Here is a 27,666-nt window from a genome sequence, read left to right as displayed (position 1 = left end):
CGGGGAAGAGACTATTTCTAATTTAATCTAGTTTGGTCCCTGATTAGCCTACCAACTTTCATCGTCCGAGCTTATCTGGAAGTGCCCATACTTGAAAATCTCCCTAACTCCCCCAAAAAGAGCTGATCCGGTCCGGTTATGTCAATAACGTATCTAGGCCATGTGCTTATTCTTCCCATCAAGTTTCATCCCGATCTCTACACTCTAAGTGTTTTCCAAGATTTCCTGTTTCCCCCTCCAACTCCCCAGATGCCACCAGATCCGGTCAGGATTCAAAATAAGAGCTCTGAGACACGTGGTCCTTCTAAATATCAAATTTCATTAGGATCCGATCGTCCGTTCATAAGTTAAAAATACCTCTTTTTTTATTTTTCCGAATTACCGAATTAGATCCCCCTCCCAACTCCCCCAAAAGAGAGCAAATCCGGTCCGGTTATGTCAATCACGTATCTAGGACTTATGCTTATCCTTCCCACCAAGTTTCATCCCGATCTCTCCAATCTAAGCGTTTTCCAAGATTTCCACCCCCCCCCTCAACTCCCGCAATGACAATGGATCCGGTCGGGATTAAAAAAAGGTCTGCATTACAAAGTCCTTCTAAATATCAAATTTCATTAAGATTCGATCACTTGTTTGTAAGTTAAAAAAACAAAACCCATTTTTTCTAATTTTTCCGAATTAACCCCCCCCCCCAACTCCCCCAAAGAGAGCAGACATGTTCCAGTTATGTCAGTCACGTATCTAAAACATGTGATTATTTTTCCCACCAAGTTTCATCTCGATCTCTCCACTCTAAGCGTTTTCCAAGATTTCAGGCTCCCCCTCCAAATCCCCCAAGGTCACCGGATCCGGTCGGGATTTCAAATGAGAGCTCTGCGAAGCGATATCCTTCTAAATATTAAATTTCATTACGATCCGATTACCCATTCGTAAGTTAAAAATATCTCCTTTTCTCTAGTTTTTCCGAATTATCTGTTCCCCCACTTCCCCCTAGATGGTCGAATCGGGGAAAAGACTATTTCTAATTTAATCTGGTCTGGTACCTGATACGCCTGCCAAATTTCATCGTCCTAGCTTATCTGGAAGTGCCCAAACTAGCAAAACCGGGACAGACAGACCGACAAAAATTGTGATCGCTATACGTCGCTTGGTAAATGCCAAGTGTCATAAAAACCACAACAAACATTTACAAAAGGGGTCAAATTAGTACTACTAATACTAGTAACAACTCACCACAGCACCTAGCTGCCCGAGTCCAACATGGCTACGTACGCTCCTCCTCCACCCCAATCTGTTCAAAGCCTCCCTTTTTACACCCTTCCAGGAAGTTCCCATTTCCTTTAAATCTCCTTCCTTTAGCCCTAGATGGTTGGCCGAAAAGGACAATCTTCGGTAATCTGTCATATTTCATCTGCAAAACGTGCCTTAGCCATCTCAACCTTTCTTTTACTATAGCCCTAGAAACCGGATTGAACCACATTTTTCGTATAGCTTACTGTTTGAAATATGGTCAGTCAGCCGGGTAACCAGAACAATCCATAGGCAATTTCCCTGGAAAACATCTAGCAAATCTTCATCCGCTCTTCGGAACACCCATGCTTTAGAGCCATATCTGACCACTGTCAATACTGTATCTTCTAATATTCTAGTCTTGGTTTGCAGACTTATCTTCCAATTCTTCCAAACTTTTTTTTTTATTCTGAAGAGACACCCTGAGCCTTGGCTATTCTACTTTTATCATCTTCACTGCTCCCATCGTCTTTACTAATAATACTACCAAGGTAATTGAAGCTGCCCACCTGATCAATCTTTTCGTTACCCAACGTCACCTTTTCATCTTCACTTATTCCCAGCCTTAGTGACTTAGTTTTCTTAATATTAATTTTTTCAAACCAAATCTAGCATCCTGAACTAGCAAAACCCATAAAAGTTAATTCATTTTGCTCACACTTTCATCAAGGATGCTTAAATCATAAGCATAATCTGAGCTCAGGAGAATTTTTCCTCTCCATTTGATGCCGTGGTCTACCATCGCCTTTCCTGTGCTCCTTCAGACAAAGTCCATCAAAATGATCCACATAAAGGCGAATAGAAAATGACCCTGCTTAACTCCTGATTTAATACAAAACCAGCTGTTACCTCATTTCCTACCTTAACCGCAGAAGTGTTATTCTTGACATAGCACTAATAACTTTAATGTATTTGTTTGGTATACCGTACTAGGAGAAGACCTTTGCTAAAGCTCTTCTATCAACAGAATTTTTTTTTTGTTTGTGCTGTTGCACTGGTGATTTCTCTTCTCATTATACTACTAAGTAATTTGCTACCTACAGAGACCAGACTAATGCTTCGATAATTACCACACTCACTCTTATCACCTTTATTATACAGTGGTTTAATTAAGGTTTTCCTAAAATCGTTAGGTACTTCCTCCTTTTCAAAAATCATATTCATAATCTTCAGTAATTTATTTCTAATCTCAGAGCCACCATATTTAAGAAACTCATTTACCAAACTATCAGCACCTGGGGCCTTATTGTTTTTGATCCTTTTAGTACTGTCACTCATTCTACCCCACAAAACAGATCTTACTTCACATCCAAGGTATCACAAACTTTTTATTTTCCTCTATATCTTTTCCTGCAACTCTATCTGGATTTAGCACATTCTTAAAATGTTCTGCCCGTCACTCCTTAACTCTTTCCTTATCACTAACTGTGGCTTCGTTTCTATCTTTAACTGGGACAAGTCCAGATTGACTACTCCCTCTCAATTTATTAACATGCCAGTATAATATTTTACATATAATAATTATGTATTATAATAATTATGGCTGTCTGCCAATCTGCAGGTAGGCTACAACAATATTTTACTATTATGCCGCCTAGCTGCATTTTCCGGATCCTCGGCAGTTTTATCTAGGGCCTCCATTTCACACCTTCTTAGTACACATTTTAATACTTTCTCCCATTTCTTTACATTCCTTTTGTTTTGATATAATCTATCACTCAGATAGTTCTTGTACATACCCCTTCTCCTCTCTATTAAATATAAAGCTTTCTCACAAATATTCCTAGCAGCAGTCCTAACTTTCTTCCCTAAGACACCATCAGAAACTTCACAAATTGTTTTTCGAAAATTATTCCAACTATCTTCCACACTGACAAATTTTAAAACTCTCAAGTTTAGCATTCAACTGTTCCTGGAAAGTTTCTATCCAATTCTCATCCTGGAATCTACCAACATCATAACTTCCCTAGTATCTTGTATTGATCCTGCCAGTCTTTGGTTTTCTATAACATAATCAATAAGGTTTGCTGTCCAACCATAATGTAAACACCATGTTAACTTATTGGGCCATTTTATGACAAAACACCGTATTGGTTATAACTAGATTGTTATACCTACAAAATTGCAAAAGTCTGTAGGCATTACTGTTTTCTTTTCCTATACCAAATTTACCTGGGCTAGGATACCATCTACCCCTATTTCTTCCATCATGGGCGTTAAAATCTCCTAGTAAATACATCAAATTTATACCTGAGACTCTGTCTATTTGCTCCTGTAACTGCAAGTAGAATTCATCTAAGTTACTAGTATCTCCGTCAGTCAGTTCTACAGGGGCATATACTACTATAATTGATACCCTAAACTTTTTAGTCATAAAATGAGCAATTGGTATTATATTATTAATACCTCCACAGCCTAAGCAAGACTTAGCAGCTTCCTTATTCATCATAGGCCCTACTCCCTGTCTATGTACCCCATCCTTCCTGCCTGAGTAAACAAATTTTATGTCACCTAATTTCGTGCTTCCTACCCCTGAGATATGAGTTTCTGAAACTCCTAATAAGTCCAGTTCGAATCGTCTGAATTCGTCAGTCAAAATTTCAATACGATAGTCATTTTTTAGCGTCGTAACATTCCAAGTTCCATTTTTCATCTGTTCTAAATCATTGAAATTATTTTGACTCAAGAACCAATGATCCAGGATACCAGTACAGGATTGGGATCACATATCCTCTCAAGTCTACACCGAAGTGCTTAAGCCGGCTTAGAACCAGACAGCAGGAAGTCCCTAAGACCTTCAGTATAAATGGAGGCTTTGTACAATCCTGGGCCCATCTCGGTCACAACACAGTTTTCAGTAGTTGGCGATGCTGTTCAATCAAAAAGAGTCAAAATCCTTCACAGACAGTATCAAGCCTTTTACCTTGGACTCATTATATATCCAAGCCTACAACTATTATGCTACTACGTTGAGGCAGCCCATAGTAAACAAATTGGCTAGGAAGAGGTTTTTCAGCCCGAAAACACCCATCAAAACAAATCAAGCCCAAAAGAATTATCCATTAGTCAGAATCCCCTGCGAATGCGGTGTCGTTTACTAGGCTATGATTTCCTCGAAGGGCACCACGCCTCAAGTGAAAATAGAGATGACCGCAAGGTCCCCAGTCTTGCAGGTACCCCGAAAGGGTCGAGGCAGCCATTTGCAGAGGCCGTTATCCATAGATCTGGATCTTTTGCCCTGCCGCAATTGTCCTCCTATAAAGGATCCTCCCCCGATGGTATTCTACGTCACCATACAATTTAACCCATTACCGGGAGAAGGTTTGTAACCCACGGGACGTGTGGACACGCCGAAATGCCCTGTTGAGTGTACATTTGAATGACCTTCTTCCTCCTCCATCTGCATATATGGCCCCAGGCAAGAGTACCCCAGTTTCTATTATGGCCCCCCAGGGACAAGTTCCCCTCCTGGTCCGTGCCTCCTATGGAGGTACCCTACATATCTGTAGGACATTCCCCTATCGCCACCTGGGGACACGCTGAGTGGCCTGGCGGTGACTAGGGTCACTTTTATTGTTTTTGTCTTAAGTCTCGCCTAGAAAAACAGATACATAGCAGTTACACTGTAGAAACATAATACCAAGTGGAAAAGCAATTATTCGCATATTAAAAAAGGGTATGCATTCCAGGTTCGTTTAAAAATCCTATTAATCACTAAATACTAACTTTCTTGTCCCAGTTGACGTTACCGTAATATCAAGAACGACACAAAAAAAAAGATAAAACATTAAATAAATTTTAACCTAAAAAATGAATTCTAGACTGTGCAACCGATCATTTTTTTTGTATATCTGATTGTCTCTGCTCATTTCACAAACTTTCTTCTCTAGTCAATTGTTAGCTCAGAGCCCTTTGTTTGGCTATTACATTAGTACTAGTAGCTAAAATGAAATAAATTAGCTTTAAGAGAGGGAGCATTAGCTCGGAAAGAGGTATACCTTCTTTACGTGCATTTACATTTGAACATCAACCTCTACAACAACCTGCAATACTCATCCAAGTCTAAGCTCGAGTGAGTTTCACCTTTCACTTCATTTCTGAGTTCGGTTTACGGTTCTTTACAGGACTAAAAAAAAGGGAGGAAAAACATGGTGCACAACTTAGAATCGTTCAGTTTTACTCTAGTATCTGCAATAATAATTATACAATCCTTATACGTGTATACACACACCCGTGCAGAGAGATTACCCCCTTCCCGATAACTACATCATGTAACTAAAAAGCACATTCCATCGTACAATTTATCCAGCATCGGGAGGTAGCTCTCAAATCCCCCTGCCTACATAACTGATCACTAGTTAACAAAATATTTTTGCAATTAGATACGACGATAAATCAGTTTAGTTTATTGGAGTGAAAGCACAGACACTTATGAAACACGAACTACGAAACACTGGATACTGTCAACAAAATAAACGGGACATACCTAGAGGTGCTTAACTTTGAAAGTACTTTCCTAACCGTTCAGTAGGCTAGTCATGTTGTTTAAGTTGTGTTTTTCATAGTGTTTTTCTTTTTCTTCTCTTTTACTACTCCATCAGCTATGTGCCTTTGTGCATTATGATGGGCAACAAAATTATACATACCTACTGTGCTGCACTAGCGCGATCAAAACAAAACAAAGAAAAAATGACTGTGCTGGTAAAGCAAGCTAACCTTAGGTAACCTTATCCCACCCCCTAATGTGCAAATATATAGCCCAAATTATACAAGTCCAATGCATTCTGTCACCCGTCATTTGTTGCTATGAAATCGGTTATTTTAGATTTCACGTTAAGCAAACTTCTCGAGGGTGCTCTAGATTGTACGGGAGTACCAGCACCGGCACTAAGTTAGTATTAACAACAAAACTAGCTAACAAAAACTAACTAACTAAAACTAGTTGTAACTGACAAAAATCAATGAATAAAAACTGATTTGCCTAACTAAACTACCTAAAACTAGTAGTAAGTAACAAAAATCAATCAATGAAACTGTACTGTTTATCTATTTTCGTCCTTGAAGCGGCTAAATGGTTTCCAAACGGGGAATCGGCCAGGAAAACGACACATGGAGAGCTTCAGCAGAGATTAGTAGGAACGGTTATCTCGAATTGCATCGAAAAAAATTAATGCCAAACCTTACCCCATGAGCGAACAAAAAGAATGGCCCCGCCCAAAACGTCCCGCGATAATGTTCAGGACTTATTTTATAGGCTAACAAAAATTCGCCCATTCATTGAGACAAGCCAAAGAGCCGGTCGGACGACCAGTATCGAAAAAAAGTGGTTCATACTCTTTTGTTAGGATTGGAGAAAAATTGTATTCCCTCCTAACACAAAATTTTTTTACCAGAATATCCTCCATCCCGAAGCTTCAACTCAATTCCCAGCCACGATACACGATTGCTTTTTTAAAGAAAGTAAGCAAAGTATAGTAGGTAACAAAATTAAAATTCGGAAATTGAAATTTTCAACGCAGTCCACAAAACCAAGCCAAAGCCAAAATACTATGCCCTTAAAAATTGCGAATATCTCAAACTATTGTAAAAATAGGTAAGTAAGTGATACAAATTCCACTAGTGTGTAATTATCCACTGGTTGAAGTTTTAGGTCAGGTTAGGTATACAGAAGGTGGAGGAGACTGGCAATAATTGTCTTTAATAGATGTACAATAGATGATATAATTGGAATGCACTCTGTTTTTCGTCAATACTTTATATGCTGGTATTTTTTGCAGTAGACACCCTTCCCCCTCATCCCCTGAATTGATTTAAGCCTGTCTTAAGGAAATTTAGTTATTTTTTCTTAATTATCGATATTATTTCTTGAGTTCACATTAAAAATTTCCTCGGAGGAAGGCTAAAACAGGATAAAGGTTTTGCTATAAAAAAAATTAACAATTCAAAAATTGAAAAATACCTGCTACATCATTGAATTGTTCTTCACGTAAAATCCGAACGAGTTGCTCTAGATTGTAATCTTTGGGTTGAATGCCTTTCCATTCTTCCATCAAATAAATGATAGCTAAGTCAACACTTTCCATTCTCATATTTATTTTCATGTGTATGGAATTTACTTGTGTTGATAACCCCAAACGATGAGCTAAAGCACACCAGTTACGTACCACCCGAGAATTCCGACGCAGTACAGTCAACATTTCGTACGTTATCTCTGAAAAAAAAAAACAATCTTTTTTATTAAATTTAGCTACATTTACATACTGCAATTATACTTAAAATAATCAAAGATTGCAATAAAAAATAAAAAAGTCAAGGATACAATCTCAGCCTTATCTTTAGAACTTTGACTTTTAAATGATCTTGGAATAATGCAATGGAATTCGATAAGTAAATTGTAAGAAAAGTCTAGGAATATCAATTATCAAACTGACTAAACAAAAATTTAATGTAAAAAACTAGCATCATTACTTAAAAAAAAAGAGCAGTCACAGTATTTTTTACATAGAAAAAATCTTTTAACAAGCAAAAGAATAACAGATGTATGAACAATAGAATAAGTAAACAGATCAATAGAACAAGATGTATGAACAAGCAAAGAATATACAGAATATCAAACCTTTGCTCTGACTCTGAGGTCGTTCCACCACATGTTGCTGTGCAGCAGGTCGTCTGTTCATTGGTACACTGTCTTGCACATCAATACCCCTCGCCTCATCAATATATGCTTGTTGCTGAACAGAATCACTGGTTATCCTTTTAGGATTATTACCTCGTGAAGCAAAGAATGATTCCACTTCGTCATCAGAAACTTCTATGCTTTTAATTGTTTCTGCCAGCCAATCATGATCCTCGTCAAGGATTTTTATAAACTTCCTAAAACCAAAATATGCTATTCGAAATATTAGCTTACGATATGAAGCATAACTACATCAAAGCTGAGATAGGTTGTTTTTTTATTCGTTTCTTTTTTTTAAACCAGAGACATAAAAACTAAATACGTTCTATAGAATTTCATATGACATTTAAAACACCCCCCTCCCAAAAAAAAACAGGAATAGATGCCAAAAAAGCACAACCATAAGTAGAAAGCAGCTCAAAGATGAGGGGATGTGAAGTGGGTTTTTTTAGGTAGAGGAAACTTCAAATATAAAAGCATTCAAGGCGTCTTTTCTTCAAGTTTTCAGCAGATTCGTTCTATTACATTCACAAAGATTTGTTGAGTAAAAAAAAAAAAAAAAAAAAAAAAAAACCTCACAATAAAAAAAAAAAAAAACACGAAAATTCTATGAAGCTTTACATCTAAAACAAAACAACATAAGATAAAGAAACATAGTTTAAAAAGAAAAAAAACGTATGCATAAGAATGAAAGTGAGGAGTAAATATACTAATGAATGAAATGAATCAAAGGAAAGATAGTTTTAAAAATAATTGTCCTTTTAAATCATATAACAAAATTAGAATGTATTTAATTCTAAGAATGTTCTGTTGTTTCTTATAAAGTTAATTAGTATTTTGTATTTGTTTTGTTTGCTCCTTTTTATACTTATGACAAAGACAAAAAAAAAGAGATCTCCAAATGCAATAAAAAGTAAAAATGTCTTTTCTGCAATACAAAAAAAAAAAAAAAAAAAAAATCGAATCTTTCACATTAAAACGATATACAGTCATAACAAAGGCATCCTTGAACAGTCATAACCAGCACATATTTTCAATTTTCAGTCATAATAAGTTCAACTATACCAGGGAGAAGGAAAAAATAACTTACCAGAATATTTGGAAATAAAATCAACTTTTATGTTATTGTTTTATTTTTGTAGTCTCTGGTAAATCTTTTAAGATACATTAATCAATCTTTCATGCTTTATTTGAATGATTCGTTTTTTATACTAATAAATGTTACTGGTAAAAATCCATACTGAGACCACAGCTACCTCTCTTGCAAAAAAATAATAGGCATAGCATTACTTCACACAGTTACTTATAATCAGGCATGCTTTTTTGTTTGTTTTTTTTTAAGGTTGGATCCTGTAAGTAGACAAAGTTAAAGAAAGGCACTAAATTTTTTTTTTTTTTTTAACACATAGTTTTTAGTTCAGTTTAATCTGTTACTAAAGAGTTTGCTGAATACTAAAGAGTTTGCCAAATAATATTTCAAGTTTTATTAGGTATCAGTTTCTGTTCTCTCTATACACTTTCCTATCCTTTCAAAATAGTAAACTAATTTGTACTATGTTTTAAATCAGTCTAAAAACTCTAAACAAAGCTATGGAGCTATTATCTGATATTTTATGACTCTGATAAGGTTGTGAGCATCTTAAAAAAACAATAACTTACTGGATGGATCCCAAATTCACAATTATAAAGTGGCAATTATCTCATAATAATATTTGAACTAACCAGAGATGTCCCTAAGGATGGTGATGCCCAGGTAAAATTAATTGCAATGCCCCCCTTCTCTTCCATCTCAAATAAGCAAAAAAAAGGCCAAATCAAAGTGAAACCTTGATCAAAATGGGCAGCTCCCCAGCCACGGCGCCCGGGCAGCCGCCCTGCCCCCTCTCTTTGAATGGCTCTGGAACCAGCTAACATAACCTGCTTTTGAAAATCTTTTCACTTATAATAAAGACAATGATGACGATAATACAAGAAATCCTGATAATACACCTCATAAATTTGGAACCACCCATTGAACATCTTTTACCATTCACAACAAGGGAGGCCCATCACTCTTTATCATGCCGTTGCTATCACAGTGACTGCAAGAGTCATAGTTTTCACTAACACTCATACTGTGGGTGGAAAACCTAGCCTTTGGACTATTATTAAGACATTATTATATTTCACCTTAAGCCAAAAAGTAAAAAAAAAAAAAACTACCACCAAAGCTTACCGAAATGCCTGAGAACTTTTCTGGGAAAGAATTTCAATAAGTTTCTGAACTTGCTTTTCTCTACCCTTTGACGATAATACATCTCTGAAATCTTCTTCATCAATTATGTCTTCGGCAAGCATTGAAGACAGTACATATTTTGGCATTAAAGAATCTTTGATGCAAGGGGTACATTTCATTAGACGAATTCTGTCATATGCATTCATTTTCTTATATATTAACATAAATTCCTATAAAGTTTCCTGAAATGAGAAGAATAGATAACAAGTTTAGTTAGTACAGAGGGTAGAGGAGTAGCAAGCATAGGATTCAGAGGTTTTTAAAATACCGGGAAACACTGCAATTAATTTAAATGCTCTGCTTAGTATACTTTTGCAACACAAAGACCAACCAATAAAAACTTGATGTAAATTCATGAAAAATCATAAAAGACATTGATGAAGGCTTTTCTGTGGATATAATATTACTTTATCAATCTAGAGGCTTTCTGCAAGCCCCAATACTCTTTGCTGTCTACACTCAACAGTGGACTGGTGCCCAATCAAATTTTTCTTCATTACCCAAAACAGCACTGTCTATAGCCCCAATGGAACACCTGAAAAACACACTACAGAGCAATCAAAAATTCTAGTAAAAGCTAAGTTCCTGATAAAGTGTCTTGCCAGCTTTGCTTGTTAAACTCAGAAATCTAGGCTTACCCTTAATCCCAATTGCATTTACAAACAGTCACAAAGATAATGTCCTGCCCATTATCTTCAAAAACCCCAACAACGAAATGCCTATCCCAGCATGCAGTCTTCAGCTACCAACACTTTGAATTTTTCTTTGGGACCTAGATGTACCCCATACAAGCATACAATACAATAGGGGTTTTCCAGTGGGAAAACCCCTCCCAGCCCTCACTACCATATCACTCTTGGAAGACAAAATTGTCAGCTTTGAGGATGATGCCGCTTGTCATACCCAACCATCTCGCACTCAATCCGAAGTTGCTGTTGTGCAGTGGTGCCAATTCTAAATTACTGGAGAATGATTCTTGAACCACGCCTACCATGTAATTGCTGTTACCGAGTGGGCTTAAACTGGATCTTTCAGGACTCTCTAGCCCTGATGGTTTGTCGCTTGACCTTAACACAACAACCAGATCTATCACCATTATCAACTATGGAGCATCACAGTTCTTGCAACTAATTTGCTCCAAAGTGCAAATTAAGGTAATTAAGGTAATACACAGATGAAAAATTTCCGTGGTTAACTGGCAACACTTGATCTGGCCCACTTAAAGTTAAAAAAAAAATCACTAAAATTACCAAAACAATTTTCTAGACTTTAAGTGGGATTATGATGAGTTGTATCGCCGGTTTTTGCTGATAAAATCACAAATCTAGGCATATACTCCAGATTAACAGAATTTATCAAAAAAATATTTAAAGAACTGGTCATTCACTGTCCAACTTCAGCTCTGTATGATCTGAAGACACCCAAACAACAAAAGACCTACCCTGGGGTTTAAATCTTTTCCACTTTTTGACCAGGGCGCAGTACTCCTTATACTAGTAGCTACCTGTACAGTAGCCCTTTTCTGTCGAATATAAATATATATCACATAAACATAAAATATAAATATACAAAACATAAAATATATTTAAAAAACCGTTTTCCGGAATTTTGACCATAAAAAATAATCTTTTAATTTTTTGATTAATTTGCTGGGTTGGTAGCTCCATTCAGGATAGAACATTTGTATCAACTTAAAGTTTATAGGGTTCAAAATTTAAAGGATACTGATAAAACTTGATATTTGTGACTATACACCATTATTGAAATGCCTATCAAAGCCAATCCAAGTTCATTGTTCTGCCTCAAATATTATCATTATGGGTAAACACTTTCCTTGTGCCTCATTTGAGCAATGCATCTATTTCCCAGGTTGTAATCCTATAAAACAAAGATAGGAAAAGGTCAGTCCCTCTGGAGAGGGAATTGGTGGATTTGAGTACTTCAAATGTCTCCCCAGGGATGATCATGACTGTAGATTCAGTCAAGTTCTATTCACCTGCCTTTACTACTTTCTAAGATAAACAAAAACCCTGTATCTTGAATTTTATAGCATTTGGGGCCCAGTAATTAGAGTGCCAAATCATTACCTTAAATTGCATCTTCTACTGACTAAGGTTGAAGAGTCTGTAGATGTCACCAGGCAACGTTGATTTGATATTCAAGTTACAGTTCATGAGTGGATCATCACTATTTACATATATACACGACAGTTTGGTTTCATTATTGAGTGTCACTAAATGTATCACCAGCTGGGCGCGTTTGAGGGCTAAAAAGGGTAGGTGGAAACTAATAGACCCTGCTGGATGATACTGGTTCACCCCACTACATCTTCAATGACTAGCCACTCAAATCACAGTCAACACCAATCTTGAAGCTGTCAACTGATCTGGCCAACATGGTAGATTTACTGAGGGAATTTCACAGTGGAACAACACAATTGGTGGAGAAGTTGAACTTCTCATGTAGGAGATTTTTTGTTTGATAAAAGGGAGCTTGGTTGTTGTATGCTGAACCTTCACAACCATCTCCATGTCACACTTAAATGTGGGTTGACAACTGAAATGCCAAACTCAAGATGGGAACAAACACAGGTTGTGTGAAGCATATTGATACCACTTAGTTGGCAAATTGCCACTGAATGCTTGATCAAACCTAGGACCTTGTTTGCTTTAGCTGATTGGTTCCAACAATGATTATGAAATTTAAGCTTATCATCAATGATTACCCCAAGGTCATGCTCTTCCTCAGCACTCTGAAGAGGCATATTGGCACCTGCAGAGTCAATCATGTGATAACTATGACAGGGATTGTTTGGAATGAGATGCAGAGCTTTGCATTTGCATGGGTTGAACTTGAGCATCCAGGTTTTTGCCCACAGCCAGAGGTTGTTGAGATCTTGCAGAGAAGAGCAATTTTCTTTTGAGGCTGCTGGACTAAAGAGTTTGGAGTCGTCTGCATACAGTTCCAAGCCATTCTTGACCACCTCAGGAGCATCATTTACATAGAGTTTAAACTGTGTTGGGGCTAGTTTGGTCCCTTGGGGGAAATCACTCTTAATGTGAACTGGTGTGGAGTAGATTAGGTCATCTCTTTCACCATATAAAGCAACAATCTGGATTCTATTAGATAAGAAGCTGTGGATCCATTGGGCAACATCATTGTCTATCTGATATACTGACAGCTTGATCATGAGGTAGCAATGAGACATTCTATCAAATGCTGCAATCCAGTAGGAACATGTCAACTGGAAAACCCAGCTCCAGGAGACCAGTTATAGATTCATAAGCCAGCATTAGATTTGTTTCGATAGAAATGCCTTTCCTGAAGCCATGCTGACCACCAAAAAGAAGGCCATTCTTGGTCATATGCACTATGATTGCATCATTGACTAACTCTTCAATAAGTTTAGCTACAACCAAGGTCAGGCTAATGGGTTGACAGTTCTCACACTGGGTTCTGGATCCTTTCTTGAATATTGGAATAATTATGCTACTAATACTACTACTAATAAAACAAAACTAAAAAAAAACATGAGAAAAATTGAAAATGATATAGCAAAAAATGACATTAAAATACTTTCTGATTTGAAAAAGGATATGGTCCTTACTATCACTAGCTGTCAGTATATCAGATAGACAATGATGTTGCCCAATGAATCCACAGCTTCTTATGCAATAGAATCCAGATTGTTGCTTTATATGGTGAAAGAGATGACCTAATCTACTCCACACCAGTTCACATTAAGAGTGATTTCCCCCAAGGGACCAAACTAGCCCCAACATAGTTTAACCTCTATGTAAATGATGCTCCTGAGGTGGTCAAGAATGGCTTAGAACTGTATGCAGACGACTCCAAACTCTTTGATCTGGCAGCCTCAAAAGAAAATTGCTCTTCTCTGCAAGATCTCAACAACCCCTGGCTGTGGGCAAAAACCTGGATGCTCAAGTTCAACCCATTCAAATGCAAAGTTCTGCATCTCATTCCAAAAAATCCCTGCCATAATTATCGCTGAAGAAGAGCATGACCTTGGGGTAATCATTGATGATAAGCTTTTTTTGTGGAGTTTTATCTCTCTTTGTTGTTTATGGACAATCTTCGGCAATCTGTCATCCTTCATCGGCAGAATGCGGCCTAGCCATCTCAACCTTTCTTTCATTATAGCCCTCTAAGGCGAAATTAAACAACATTTTTTGTACAACTACTGTTTGAAATATGGTCAGTCAGTCAGGTACCCAGAACAATCTCTCTGGAAAACATCTAGTAAATTTTCGTCTGCTTTTCGGAGCACCCATGCTTCAGAGCCATATTTGACCACTGTCATCACTGTGGCTTCCAATATTCTAATCTTGGTTTGCACACTTGTCTTTCTATTCTTTCAAACTTTTTTTAACTGTGAGAAAAACACTCTGAGCCTTAGCTATTCTACTTTTAACATCTTTGCTGCTCCGACCATCTTTACTAATAATACTACCAAGGTAAGTGAAGCTGCCAACCTGATCAATCTTTTCATTACCCAACGTTACCTTTTCATCTTCACTTATTCCTAGCCTTAGTGACTTAGTCTTCTTCACATTAATTTTCAAGCCTATTCTAGCACCCTCAACTTGTAAAACCTCTAAAAATTCATTCATTTTGCTCAAACTTTCATCTAATATGCTTAAATCATCAGCATAATGTAAGTGCAGGAGCGTTTTTTTCCTCCCCATTTGATTCTGTGGTCTCCAATTGCCTTTCCTGTGCTCCTTAAGACAAAGTCCATCGAAATGATCCATATAAAGGGTGATAGAACACAACCCTGCTTAACTCCTGATTAAATACAAAACCAGTTGCTAACCTCATTTCTTACCTTAACTGCAGCAGCATTATTCTTGTACATAGCACAAATCACTTTAATCTATTTTTCTGGTATACCATATAAGGATAAGACCTTTGCTGACGCTCTTCTATCAACAGAACCAGAGGCTTGCTCATAATCGATAAAACTGAGTACCAAAGGTGTTTGACAACAAAGGGACTTCTTAATTATTAACCTAAGAGTGAAGACTTGGTCAACACATCCTCTACCTTTTCTAACTGCACTGTTCTTCCCTTAAAACTTTGTCTACAGCATTTCTCAGTCTAAAAAGTATCATATTACTAAGTAATTGGCTACCTATAGAGACCAGACTAATGCCTCGATAATTATGACACTCACCCTTGTCAGTTTTCTTATACAGTGGTTTAATTAAGCTTTTCCTAAAATCATTAGGTACTTCCCCTTTTTCAAAAATCATATCCATAATCTTCAGTAGCTTATTCCTAATCTCAGAGCCACCATATTCAATAAAATAATTATTACACTATCAGCACCTGGAGCCTTATTATTTTTTAATCCTTTTAGTACTGTCGCTAATTCTTCCTTACTAAACAAATCTTCCTTCACATCCAAGGTATCACAAACTTTTTCATTTTCCTCTATATCTTTTCCTGCAACTGTATCTCGGTTTAGCACATTCTCAAAATGTTCCACCCATCTTTCTTTAACTTTTTCCTTATCACTAACTGTGGCCTCATTGCTATCTTTAACTGGAACTAGTCTGGATTGACTACTCCCTTTCAATTTATTAACATGCCAGTATAATATTTGACATATAATAATTATGTATTATAATAATTATGGCTGTCTGCCAATCTGCAGGTAGGCTATTAGTCTGAAGAGACAGATTGAATAGCAAACAGATCAGCTTGGCTACAATATCTGCAAGTTCTTTAAGAAGCTTGGGATGTATACTGCCTGAGCCTTTAGCTTTGTTGGGGTCTGGAGCTAAACAGAAAGCAGGTCGTCCTCATCTGGGATGGGAGGATACCATAAATAAAGGTTTAAAGGAAATGGGAACTTCCTGGGAGGGTGTAAAGAGGGAGACCTTCAATAGATTGGGTTGGAGGAGGAGCAGCTGTGTTGGCCTGAGGCAGGGTGCTGTGACTTATTATTATTATTAGTAGTAGTTTATTCAGTCTTTTCTTAATTTCATCCATTGTGATATAAATTTGTGATTGGCTTTTGTAAATTGGGTGCTTGACCATCCTGGGGTCAAGTGGGGTCCACTGAGAAGTTGGATGTAAATGTGTTGTTTAGCAAATTTGTAATGTCCTCCAGATCTTTCAGCTTTTTTCCTTCAGGGTTGAGCAGGATAATAATAGTTTGTCTACTCTGATCTTTAGCTGATACATATCTCCAGAGCCTCTTTGGGTTTTCTTTGATGTTCAATGTCAAGTTGTTTTCATAGTCAGCTATGAAGTGCCTAGTCAGTTGCCTCAGCTTATTCCTTGCTCTTGCAAAACAGTCCCAGTGGTGTGTGCATTTATTATACTTTGAAAAAGCCTTCTTCTTGCAGCTCACAGTCCTTTTAATAGGCTGGTTCAGGTATGGCAGTGTTTTTGGTGCCTTCACAAATGAACTTGAAGCATATGTTTGCTCAGTCTAAAGCAGAGTGTTCTTAAAATTTTGCCAGACTAGCTCAATGTCTCTCTTGACAATTACTTGGTCCCATCCTACTGCATGCATTACCTCCCTGGTTTTGCTGTAGTTGGTGTAAGTTTGTTTAGTACAGTCACAATGTTCACGTTTGTACAACAGCAAAACATCATTGAGAGTCTTGCTTCCTACTTCTTGTAGTGGTAGAGACATCGGAGTTCTGTTAGATGACAGTTTAAAATTCCATGAACACACCATCCAAGCAATTTCGAGAGCAAACACAAATTTGGGACTCCTGAAAAGAACCATCAGCAGTCAATCCTCCATACTTTTTCTGAAACTATACAAAGTTGTGGTCAGGCAAATTCTGGATTTTGGAACATGTCTTGCTGGTCTTTTCTACAAGAGTGACATCCAGCTCATTGAATATGTCCAAAGGAAGGCCACCAAATGCATCAACAGTTTACACAGTCAGTCCTACTGCAGTAAATTACAATCTGCTAACTTACCAACATTTGTTTTTTGGCATAGGCATAATGGCATGATGCTCACCTATAAGTACCTCCAGCAAGCAGACCAGAAACTGTTTACCTTCTCTCACCACCAAAGACAAACACAAGGACTTTCCAAAAGCTATTTAAAACCACTGTTAATACTAAGGTCTGATTAGATTTTTTCAGCCAGCAAGTGGTGAATGATTGGAACCAACTAAGCTAAGAGACAATTTCTGCAACCTTGCCCAAGGAATTTAAAAAGAAGCTCTACAAGGAATAGGAGGCCAAACCATGGAGATTCCAGTGGAAATACCGTCTCAGCCCTCACTAGCATAACACTCTGTGAAGACAACAGAGTCAGCTTGGAGGATGATCCAGCCAGGCATACCCAACCTTCTCACACACTAAATCCAAAGTTGCTGTTGTATAGTGGTGCCAACTCTAAATTGCTGGGGAATGGTTCTTGAACCACACCTACCATGTAATCACCATTACCAAGTGAGCTTAAATTGCATCTCTCCAGCACTCTCTAGTCCTGATGGTTTGTCACTTAACCATAACACAATGACCAGATCTATTTCCATCATCAACTATGGAGCATCACAGTTCTTACAACTAATTCACTCCAAAGTGCAAATTAAGGTAATTAAGGTAATTGCTTGTTTGTTGACTAAGCAGCAAGTCATAGCAGATGCAGACAATGGGGGGGGGCGGGTAATCAGTATTCACAAACAATCCTGGGTTGTTTGTTGATAACCCACGATGGACCTTTGTTGATAACCCAAGCCCTTAACCTATTTTACATCTGGTAGATTCATGTCTCTAAGAAGAATTAAGTCCTGATTATCATGATTGGATGCATGTTCAGTCAACTGAATTAGAGCTTGGTAAGATCCCAAGGGCATCTGGGAACTGGGGCTTCTATATATGCAACTGATCAGTAATGGTTTCCCCTCATTAATAACACTGACAAAACACTCTCAACTCATGGGAATAATCATGAATGAAAGATAAATCTCTAACCTGTATTCTCTCCTTTATGTAGATGGTGGTGCCTCTCCTGGGGCTAATAGACAGATTTGAGAACAGGCAATATCTAAGTATCCTGATATGGTTTTCTGCCAGTGGGTTGCTGGAGTTCTTAGGGGCCAGTTCATAAATACACAGTACATCATAATCTTCAGTGGTGTCTACCAGTTTCAGTTCCAGAAGGTTATTTGTCAATGTATTACTGTTCATGTAAAACAGTTTCAACATTTACTTTCCACTGACTGGGTTGTTATTATGTTTGTTGAGCTAGAGCTAAAACACAAATGGAAAGCATCACTATTATCATCATCAACACAAACACTACTAGAATCAAAGTCAATGCTCCATTATTACCCTGTTCCTTGACAACTGAGTCTGTTTTCTCTTTCTGCCTTTGTGTGATCAAAGTGAAACTGCACATCCCCTTCCAGCTTTGATTTAGCCACAATCTCCTTTTTAACCCTGTAACTGTCTATGAGGAAAAGAACAGGCCTAAAGTAGTCACCTGGTTTTAGAGAATTGTTTCCATGTTGCTGTGGCTTCAGAACAGTGACAGATGGTAGGTTGTATGATCTAGGCTTCCAAATTGACACATTTTGTGTCAAAATGACACAATTTGATGTTGCATGACACAATGACACATTTGGTCAAAATGATGACATAATTGACGCAAATGACACATTTTTCGATAAGAAATGACACAATCAACGAAAATGACACATTTTTCAAAAAAAATATGACACAATTTTGTCATCAAAGTCTTGTTTTTTAAATGGTAATAAAAGAAAAGTAAAATTTTAGTTTTCTACCCCCAGAAAAGCTACAAATTAACGGAGGGGAATAGCACTGCCTAATGGTGGCAGTAGTACACAAACAGTGCGGATACAAGACAGATGCCATAACCATATTTAAAATTTAAACCATGTGAAGAAACCAGCCATAGGTGGAAATTTCAAAGCAAAATGCACATTGAATATCTGAACTTAATTGGCTGCTTGATTGAGAATGTGATGTAGCAAACTGGTACGTACTTAATAGTAAAAAGTAAACAGTGTGCAGTTTACCAAAGCTGTATGCATAAGCAGCAACTCATATTTTTAAGAGTACAGGAGGGGTATCCCAACTCGGACAAGATTACAAATTTCCAGAGAAGTCTTTCCTTCAGAATAATCCATCTGGATTAAAAATGCACCAACAAATATGACAGAAATAATAGATTGAAGCTAGTTGAATGGCTTATATATTGAGTAAATAAACATAGCTTCAAAATTTGTAACTGAACATAATTATATTTTCAAACAAGATTACTTCATTCTAACCTTACCTTGTTTCACTTAAAAATGATGAAAAAGGTCAGCAAGATCAACTTCTGGAATTTGGAGTTCCAGAGTAGTGACACTCGCATTCAAAAACTCCTTTCCAGCTCAAGGGTAACTATCATGAAGTCTCATGAAGTCTCTTTTATAAGTCTATCATGAAGTCTTTTGTCAAAACTGACATCTTAGAAAATGATGATGCTTTTGTCATACCCATGATCTCAGGCTGGTTTAAGGAAATCTTCGAGATTTCTTTTGGTCCAAATACCAAAATACACGTGCTGAAATACAAGGATGTGATACACTTGAATGATCTCAAACAGTTTAGGTTGTACTGCCTGAACTTCCTAGTAGAAGTTATCAAACAAATGAGGAAATTAATTGATCATTCTGACCCCACTTTAAAAGCTCTGGCTTGTTTAGACCCAGTGACTGCTTTGAGCAGAAAAGTTGACATGCTAGTGAGACTGACTGGATGGTTCAGCAGCTTACTTGGGAAACATGAAGGTGAAGTGGAAAGGTCAAGGAATGTAATAGAGACTCAGTGGATGTTGATGAGTGAGCACAGGGATGAGATTATCAGAAGCATGGGAACTGAAATGCGTCCTTTGAAATTTTGGAAGACGTTATTGAATACAAAAGATGCTCAAGGCAAGCCACAGTTCGAAGAGCTGTCCCTTTTCATGCTAAATCTGTTTGCTCTTTCGCATTCCAGTGCAGCTGCAGAATGTCAATTTTCACTTCTATCAAATATAAAACAAAACTCAGGAACAGTCTACTTCCCGACAAGATAGACTTCCTGATGCATGCAAACCAGCTGGTCTCTCATACCTCAGGAACCATGCACAACTAGGAAATTCCTTCCAATATGTGGAAGAATTTTATGGCCTGGTACAAGGAGAAAGAAGAAGAGACCAATGAGCCCTAGATATAGCCAGGGTCAAATATACTTGAAGTTCTGGGGAGAGGGGTTTGAGTGTGAGAGGTTACCAAGTTGTTCCGTGCTTATATATCTGATATTAATCTGTAATTTGTAGTACAAATATGCAATTGATTTTGGCTTACATTTTTCCTTGGCCTCTAGGTCCATTAGAAGTACGATTGTAACCATTAAGACAGGAAGACAGCTTAGTAGTATTGTTGGTTCAAGCTAATCTTCAATGAGGGCACAATGAACCACAGACAAGTTGATAGACAGATAGTTGGAACTGTTTTTTCTGGGAACTAAGTTCTGATTGCTGAGTCAAAGTGACATACTGTACAAGAGAAGAAAAGTAGGCACAAAGCATGTTAAAAAAAGAAGCATGTTCAGGCATTATACTTCATTTTTATGAATTTCTTCTCGATTGAATCCAGGTCTTGGACAAGTTTTATGCTTGCAAACTATAAAGCTCTAATGCACCTACAGTGGTCTTGTATTTTTCCATTTTTGAAGGTGTCAACTAAAGCTTAGCCGATTACGACGTCATGCGAAAAGTCTTTAATTTACTGTCGGAATTGATTGTCCCTAAGACTTTTATGAATGTAAACTCGCCTTGTTGGCCGCTCAGACACAAATTCATAGTGTTTAACATTAATCTAATTGAATGTTCCTATTACTTTCATAATGTCATAAAAACGTCTTGATCCCAAGATAATAGTTTAAGGTTAAGTTTACTCCTTTTTGAACTGATTTGGAAAAGATTATATTTTCAAAACTCTAAATTAAGATTTGACAATTAAATATGATACCACTTGTAGCAAAAAAATGACACATTTTGTGACACATTGTGGAATCTGAGATGACACAAAAAGCACATTTTCGGAAAAAATATGACACAGCCCTTAAAAAAAATTGGCAGCCCTGTGTATGATAGGGCAAGATGGTCCTGAATAAACATTTGGATGTCAGCACCCTCTTCACACAATTCTGGTATTCCATATGCCACAATGCTAAGCTGATGTTTCTGTCTTTCTCTGCCCTCATAGTTTTTCTAACATAAATTTCAAAATTCTTACTACTGTCATTATGAGACTGGCTCAGCTTACTTGTAACTATGCCTTCTTTTTTAGTTTCCAGATAATTGGATCCTAGCCGAAACTTTTTAGTTTCGGCTAGGGAACATTTGCCTGCAACATCATTTTCTAAATTTGAAATTCTGTTATTCATGTTCACTAGTTCTTGCTTGAGATCTTCTTGGAACTGATTAAGCAAGGCAGCCAGAGCTTTTGAGACAGTTGTCTCAATTAGCTTTTGGATGGTGTTTCCACTAGCCTTACAAACCAGGCAAAACCATTCACATGTAAGACTATCAGTCACTTTTCAGAACAATGCATATTCTGACTTTGATATCCTAATACACTCTATGCATAACCATTTGTCACAACCATCACATGATAAGACCAAAGACTGTTCATCAAGTTGATTCTGATGGCAACCACATTCATCCTTGTTCTTTTTAGGACCTAGCCAGATTCTCTTGTTGTTTGTTTAGGGCAGCATTTTAAACTACAGACAAGATGGGTAATGTCAATATTTTTTTCAGTTTTCACTGCAATAAAGCAGGTTGTTACCCTCAGAGCAAACTCAGCAAGGGAAGCATTGATCCCTGCTCATCTCATCCTCATAATTAAAGGGATTTTACTCCTGGCAGGTACACTGGCACTTGCAGCAGGTGACCAACCCTCTTCTGCTTGCATGATCAGTGAATCAACACTAGGATACCAATGTTATGGCTGAATTTTCAAATTTGCCCAAAAGAAAATTATATTGGCAACTTTGCAGCACAAACAACAACACAGAAAATTCAAAATACACAACAAATCATGGACAAATAATTTTTGGAACCATGGATAGAAGGTTCCAACTTTTGGATATAATGTAGTGTTTATTTGTCCCAAGATATATTGCATTTGGGACATAGGTTCTTTACATAGCATGCACAGAGCCCACTATGCTACTGGTTGCACTATGTAGCAACCAGCAATGAGCTAGTAAAGAGGTAATACTGTATGTAATGTGGCTAAACAGTTCGAGTGGTTATGGGAGAGAACATTCTATCCCTTCAGATAGTTTTAGAGAATTGGGATTGGTTCATGGTTAGACTTGGCTAGTTACAATTGGCAGACCACTACCCAAGGAAATATATATAGATATTTTTTTTTTACATTTAAACTTAATGACAAGTAGCCCTTACATTCATGCCCTTTGTAATACAATTATTCTTCCACATGACAACTATTTAAATTGAATGTATCCATGGCAGGGTCTATCTATAATCTAAATACTTAGTTCTAACTTTAAAATCCAGCAAATGTATGATAGATTTAATAACCGAGGTAGCAACAAGGTGAGCACACCACTTGATGTATTTTAATACTTTTTCTAAATAAACTCACAGATCAATTTTAAAGCCCTTTAATGGATCCTAAGGGGACATTATCTACCTTATTTTGGAAAAAGAAATGACCTAAGAAAAGTGGTTAATAAGAAACCAAACAATTATAAATCAACTTTTTTCCAAGTTATATATTCAATAGGTAGACTATTTATCAAAAATGATTGATTCCATATATTTCAAAATTAATATATCTTTTAATTCTGCCATGGGATCCATGATTAGGATCCACTGCTGACTACCAGTGTATATAAAGTTGCCAATGTTATGTGGGAAACCAAAAGTCAATAATTTTCTGAGAAGTCAAGCTCAAAATTGATACAAAGATCATGGAAATTTCTATAAAAAACAAGCAAGCATTCCTTTCCAGAAAACGTTGAAGCATTTTTCCTTTCCATTTTGGAAAAGCTTCCTGTCTCAAAGACATCAAAACTAAATTTTATTTGGGTCAGCAGTCAGGTTTTTTTTTAATATATAACAAGAAATGGGCAATGAAGGATTATTATTATTAGTTGTACTGTTTTACATGCTTGATGAGTATTATATTTGATTTGCCTTTTATCAATGGAGCCTAGTGTAACCTGTACATCACTTTAATAAACATATCTTTTATTGAACTTATGTACCTTACTTGTTTATGTTGACTCCTATAGAGGCACATAAGCCCAAACCTCTAACCTCTATTTTTAGCTCAAGACAGCTTCCTAGGTCACAAACCCAATCAAGGTAAACATAGTCTACACCTCTAGGCTAACTATTGTTCTTCACTTCAAATATGCTGAGACAATGCATCATATCATCAATGTAGGCTATTGTATATTGCAAGTGAAATAAAATGGGGTTTCCCAATGTAGGTTCAAATCCTACCAACAATGTCTAATATTACGTTTTGTGTACTCTGCTGTATGCTGTATATGCCTTGTCTCAGCATATACTAAGTGTGGACAGCCAGTTAGTCAAAAAGGTGTGGGCTATGTTTACCATGAGAAGGGTCAAATCTTTACAGATTTATAAATTGTTTATTCAATTGGATCATGATGAATCATAATTGTTTATTCAATTGGATCATGTGGATTATATAATTTTAGCAAAATGGATTTATAATCAAATAGTAAGTTTTTAATCATTATTTTATAGCAAAAAAAAAAGAGAAAATGTGTCATCTTTGAGGGTTTATCAAGGTGTAAAATTAAATTTCCAAGTAAAACAACATTACTTTAGGAAAGAGCATAAAAAAGGCATTGTGATGTATGTTCATCTTATTTGCAGTTCAGTAACTTAAAATTCTCCAAATTTATCAAATCTTCAAGCTAATCAAACAGCCTACTTTTTAATAAATTTAGACAAACCTATTGGAGAAATGATCACTTTCTAGGTGGTAGACATTTTTTTTTTATAAAAAATTACTATTACAAGCCCCAAATTTAAAGTTAATAAGTAAAAACGTGACAAACAAAAAATCACAAAATATACAATGCAAAAACTAAGAACTGGCAAAGAACAACAATAACAAAATAGCAGTATAAAAAATCATTTGTTAGTTATTAAAAAATATCAAAATGTCCAAAGGCAAGCAACAAAGTGTATGAAAAGCCTTAAATCAGCTTCATACAAGGAACATCTCAAGCAGCTTAAGCTACCTACCCTTGTCTATAGACACATGCATAGTGACAAGACACTGACTTATAAACTCCTAAAGGGAAACTCCACCATCTTCAAGGGCAACCACAGTATCAGCCATCATCTCACAAGAGGACATTCAAAGAAGCTACCAAAATTAAGCTGCAGATGAAGAATCTGTCAACTGCATTTTTCAAGAAGAATAATTAACCAGTGGAATGAATATAAGGATTTTATTGTCAGCACTCCTTCTATCTAGTCTTTCAAAGATCAACTTGACAAGGAGCAGGAGAAGAAGCAGCAGAGGTTTGACTAGGAGTCATCAACTCAAGAGAACTATAGGTCTGGGGGACCTTAAAGCTCTCAAATGGATTAAGGTAATCAAGTTAAGGTGATGAATTAAACAGGGAATCAACATAAAAATCAAAAAGACAAACGATCCCTATGGGCTAACAGAAATTTTATTGTGATTTAGCTATTGAAGTGGTGAGTAGCAGTCTAACTACTGGACAACTTACCTTAATCTAAAAAGTAAGGAATATTTGGTAGGTATTAAAAATTTAGGTAAAATTCTAGTTGATTGACTTCTTACTATCTCAGAAAGTGGTTAGGTTAGGAAAATGAAACTTTCAGGGATGGGTCTACAGGCTAAAGTATGTCCTGGGAAGGTATTTTGAAGTACCCATCTCCACTCCTTCTCCCTCTAGAGGGCCTTGACCTTTAATGACCTTCAAAAATATGTGTTTTATAAAAATGAAATCTTGTAAAATAGATTTTCTGCTTGAATGAAGTACAACAAAACTGTTTTCAGCTTCACAACTTTACTCAATCCCAATTTATAAGGTTTTAAAGATGTGCAAATACATTTCCTAAATTTTGAAAAGAAAATATTGATATGGCTCAGAATTCTGCTCAAATAACAGGAATTGCATTTTCAGAACTAAAGGCAGAGAAAAAGCAACTGGTAAGTGAAAATTAAGGTAAAATGTTGTTTTGTCAAAATTTCAATAGGTATTTTAAAATTTAATTTATATCATATTAAAATTGAATTATATTAAAATTTCAATAGGTACCTCTCATGTAGGCAAATTTCAGGGCTCTCTAGAGGGAGAAGGAGTGGAGGTGGGTACTTTAAAAAACCTTCATGGGACATACTTTAGCCAGTAGACCCATCCCTGAAAGTTTCATTTTCCTAACCTAACCCCTTTCTGAGATAGTAAGAAGTCAATCAACTAGAAATTTACCTAAATTTTTATTATTTAGCTAAAATCAAGGTGAAAACACCAATTAATATACATTTTTATGTTCTTTTGAAAAATACTAATAACTTCCATTGCAATTAATAGCCCTCCTCTCAATCCTTAATAGACAAATTTATAGCCAAAACTGCATATATATTTTAAATAGTACAACTCTGTACTTCTTATCAATTTAACAGCAAATGCTAAACAAGCACCATGAAGACAAGAGCTGCACTATTGAAAATATAATTAGTAGACAAGCCTAAATAAAAATTTTTCCATATACCAGTCTGTTATGGACAGCAGTGGGGACTTATAGTGGAAGCAAATTGCAAGAAAGACTATACTGCCAAAGTTTAACCAGGACTCTAGAGAGTCGTAGTTGAACTTCATTGAAGTTATGATGCTATGGCTGTTTTAAGTTTTTTATTTTTTTTGTTTTCAAGTTTGTATTTTAATGTGAGTTTCTCTTTTATATTTTGGTTTGTCTTGTCCTAAGGACAGTCCTTGGACATAGGGCCAAAATGTTCATTTAAAATTCTACCGTCTTAACATAATTTGTTGTTTATGTGATGGGAGCAATTAGGCCTAGTATATTTACTGGGTAACAAAATGATTGATCAATTGGACAGTATCACTTACCTTGGCAGTAATATTAGTAAAGATGGTAGGAGTAGTGAAGATTTTAAAAGTAGCACCATGTAGAACTAGGGCTAAAAAGAAAGCAGGAAGCCAGTAGGTGGGGTAGGAGGATGTTGTAAAATAAGATTTAAGAGAAATTTAAACTTGCTGGGAGGTTGTAAAGATGGAGGCTTTAAATAAATTGGCATGGAGGAGGAGCATGGGTAAAATTGGTGCAAACAGTATTACTGGCTTTCATATAAAGTGAATATAGCACTTGATGCCTTTTTTAATGCTCTTTACAAATATAATAATTGCTTCTACCACAAATTCAGATTTAAGCACTTTGTGACCTCTTAAAAATGACCTATATATAGGGTCATTACAAATCTGTAATATTTTTGAAACAAATTTGGGCTATATAATTGCACATCAGGGGGATGGGGGTAAAGCATGGCATATATTAAATGTGTAAACTAACCATTGCTGTATATTTTTTTTATGTGTTTGTGCACATTGAATTTTAATGAGAAATCACCAGTGCAACAGCACAAACACATAAAAAAATACAGCAATGGTTAGTTTATGTATTTAATATATGCTATGCTTTATCCCCACCCCCCCCCCCCTGATGTGCAAATATATAGCCCAAATTTGTTTCTAAACTAGGCTATTACAGATTTGTAATGACCCCATATATAGGTCATTTTTAAAAGGTCAAAAAGTGCTTAAATCTGAATTTGCAGTAGAAACAATTATTATATTTGTAAACAGCATTAAAAAAGGCATTGAGTGGTATATTCACTTTATATGAAAACCAGTGATACTGTTTGCATCAATTTTACCATAGCATGTATAGCTACTTTGGCCTCAGGCAGAGTGGTGTTGTGGTATGTAGTTAGTAGTAGCCTAGGCTGGTATATTTGCAGTGAGTGGTTTGTTCACCTTGGTTCTAGCCAAGCAATGTAGACTAAAACATTTATTTTCTAGTAAATTCTCACTTCTTTTAAATGAATAGCAAACCTGAGTGTCATTGATTATGCACTAGATTAGGCTCCATGAGCAGTAGACATAAGGAGTAAGCCTAATGATTCTAAACTAGCCTAGGACTAAATTAAAATTAGCCTATGACAGAAGTATTGTGTAGCCTAGATTTATCAAATAAAGACAAAAACCTACCATTTATATTAAGACAAAAAGTCCCTAATAGTTCAAACAGACTACTCAACAGTAATCTACTATTTCCCTCCAACAGATATTTTGTTTGTTTATA

At 36.5% G+C, this 27,666-nt stretch overlaps 2 protein-coding genes across 2 annotated transcripts in view; both read right to left on the bottom strand.

Annotated features, from left to right (window-relative positions):
• Nucleotides 1–27,666, bottom strand: part of LOC136032454 (uncharacterized) — a 28,617-nt gene extending 951 nt beyond the window's left edge. The window contains exons 1-5 of the mRNA XM_065712765.1: nt 27,573–27,666; nt 10,182–10,423; nt 7,907–8,163; nt 7,250–7,501; nt 3,463–3,777 (exon numbers count right to left, since the gene is read on the bottom strand). Of these exons, the coding sequence (XP_065568837.1) occupies nt 3,463–3,777; nt 7,250–7,501; nt 7,907–8,163; nt 10,182–10,405 (1,048 nt within the window). The 5' untranslated portion in view covers nt 10,406–10,423; nt 27,573–27,666. The remainder of the gene's footprint in view (nt 1–3,462; nt 3,778–7,249; nt 7,502–7,906; nt 8,164–10,181; nt 10,424–27,572) is intronic.
• LOC136032453 (uncharacterized) lies at nt 12,757–13,449 on the bottom strand. The gene has a single exon (XM_065712764.1). It carries the CDS (start codon nt 13,447–13,449, stop codon nt 12,757–12,759), a length of 693 nt encoding a protein of 230 aa, XP_065568836.1.

Source organism: Artemia franciscana, chromosome 10, assembly GCF_032884065.1.
Source record: "Artemia franciscana chromosome 10, ASM3288406v1, whole genome shotgun sequence".
In the NCBI taxonomy this organism is placed as follows: domain Eukaryota; kingdom Metazoa; phylum Arthropoda; class Branchiopoda; order Anostraca; family Artemiidae; genus Artemia; species Artemia franciscana.
Note: the sequence above shows the minus strand (reverse complement) of the source record. Positions and strands in the feature narration are given on the sequence as shown.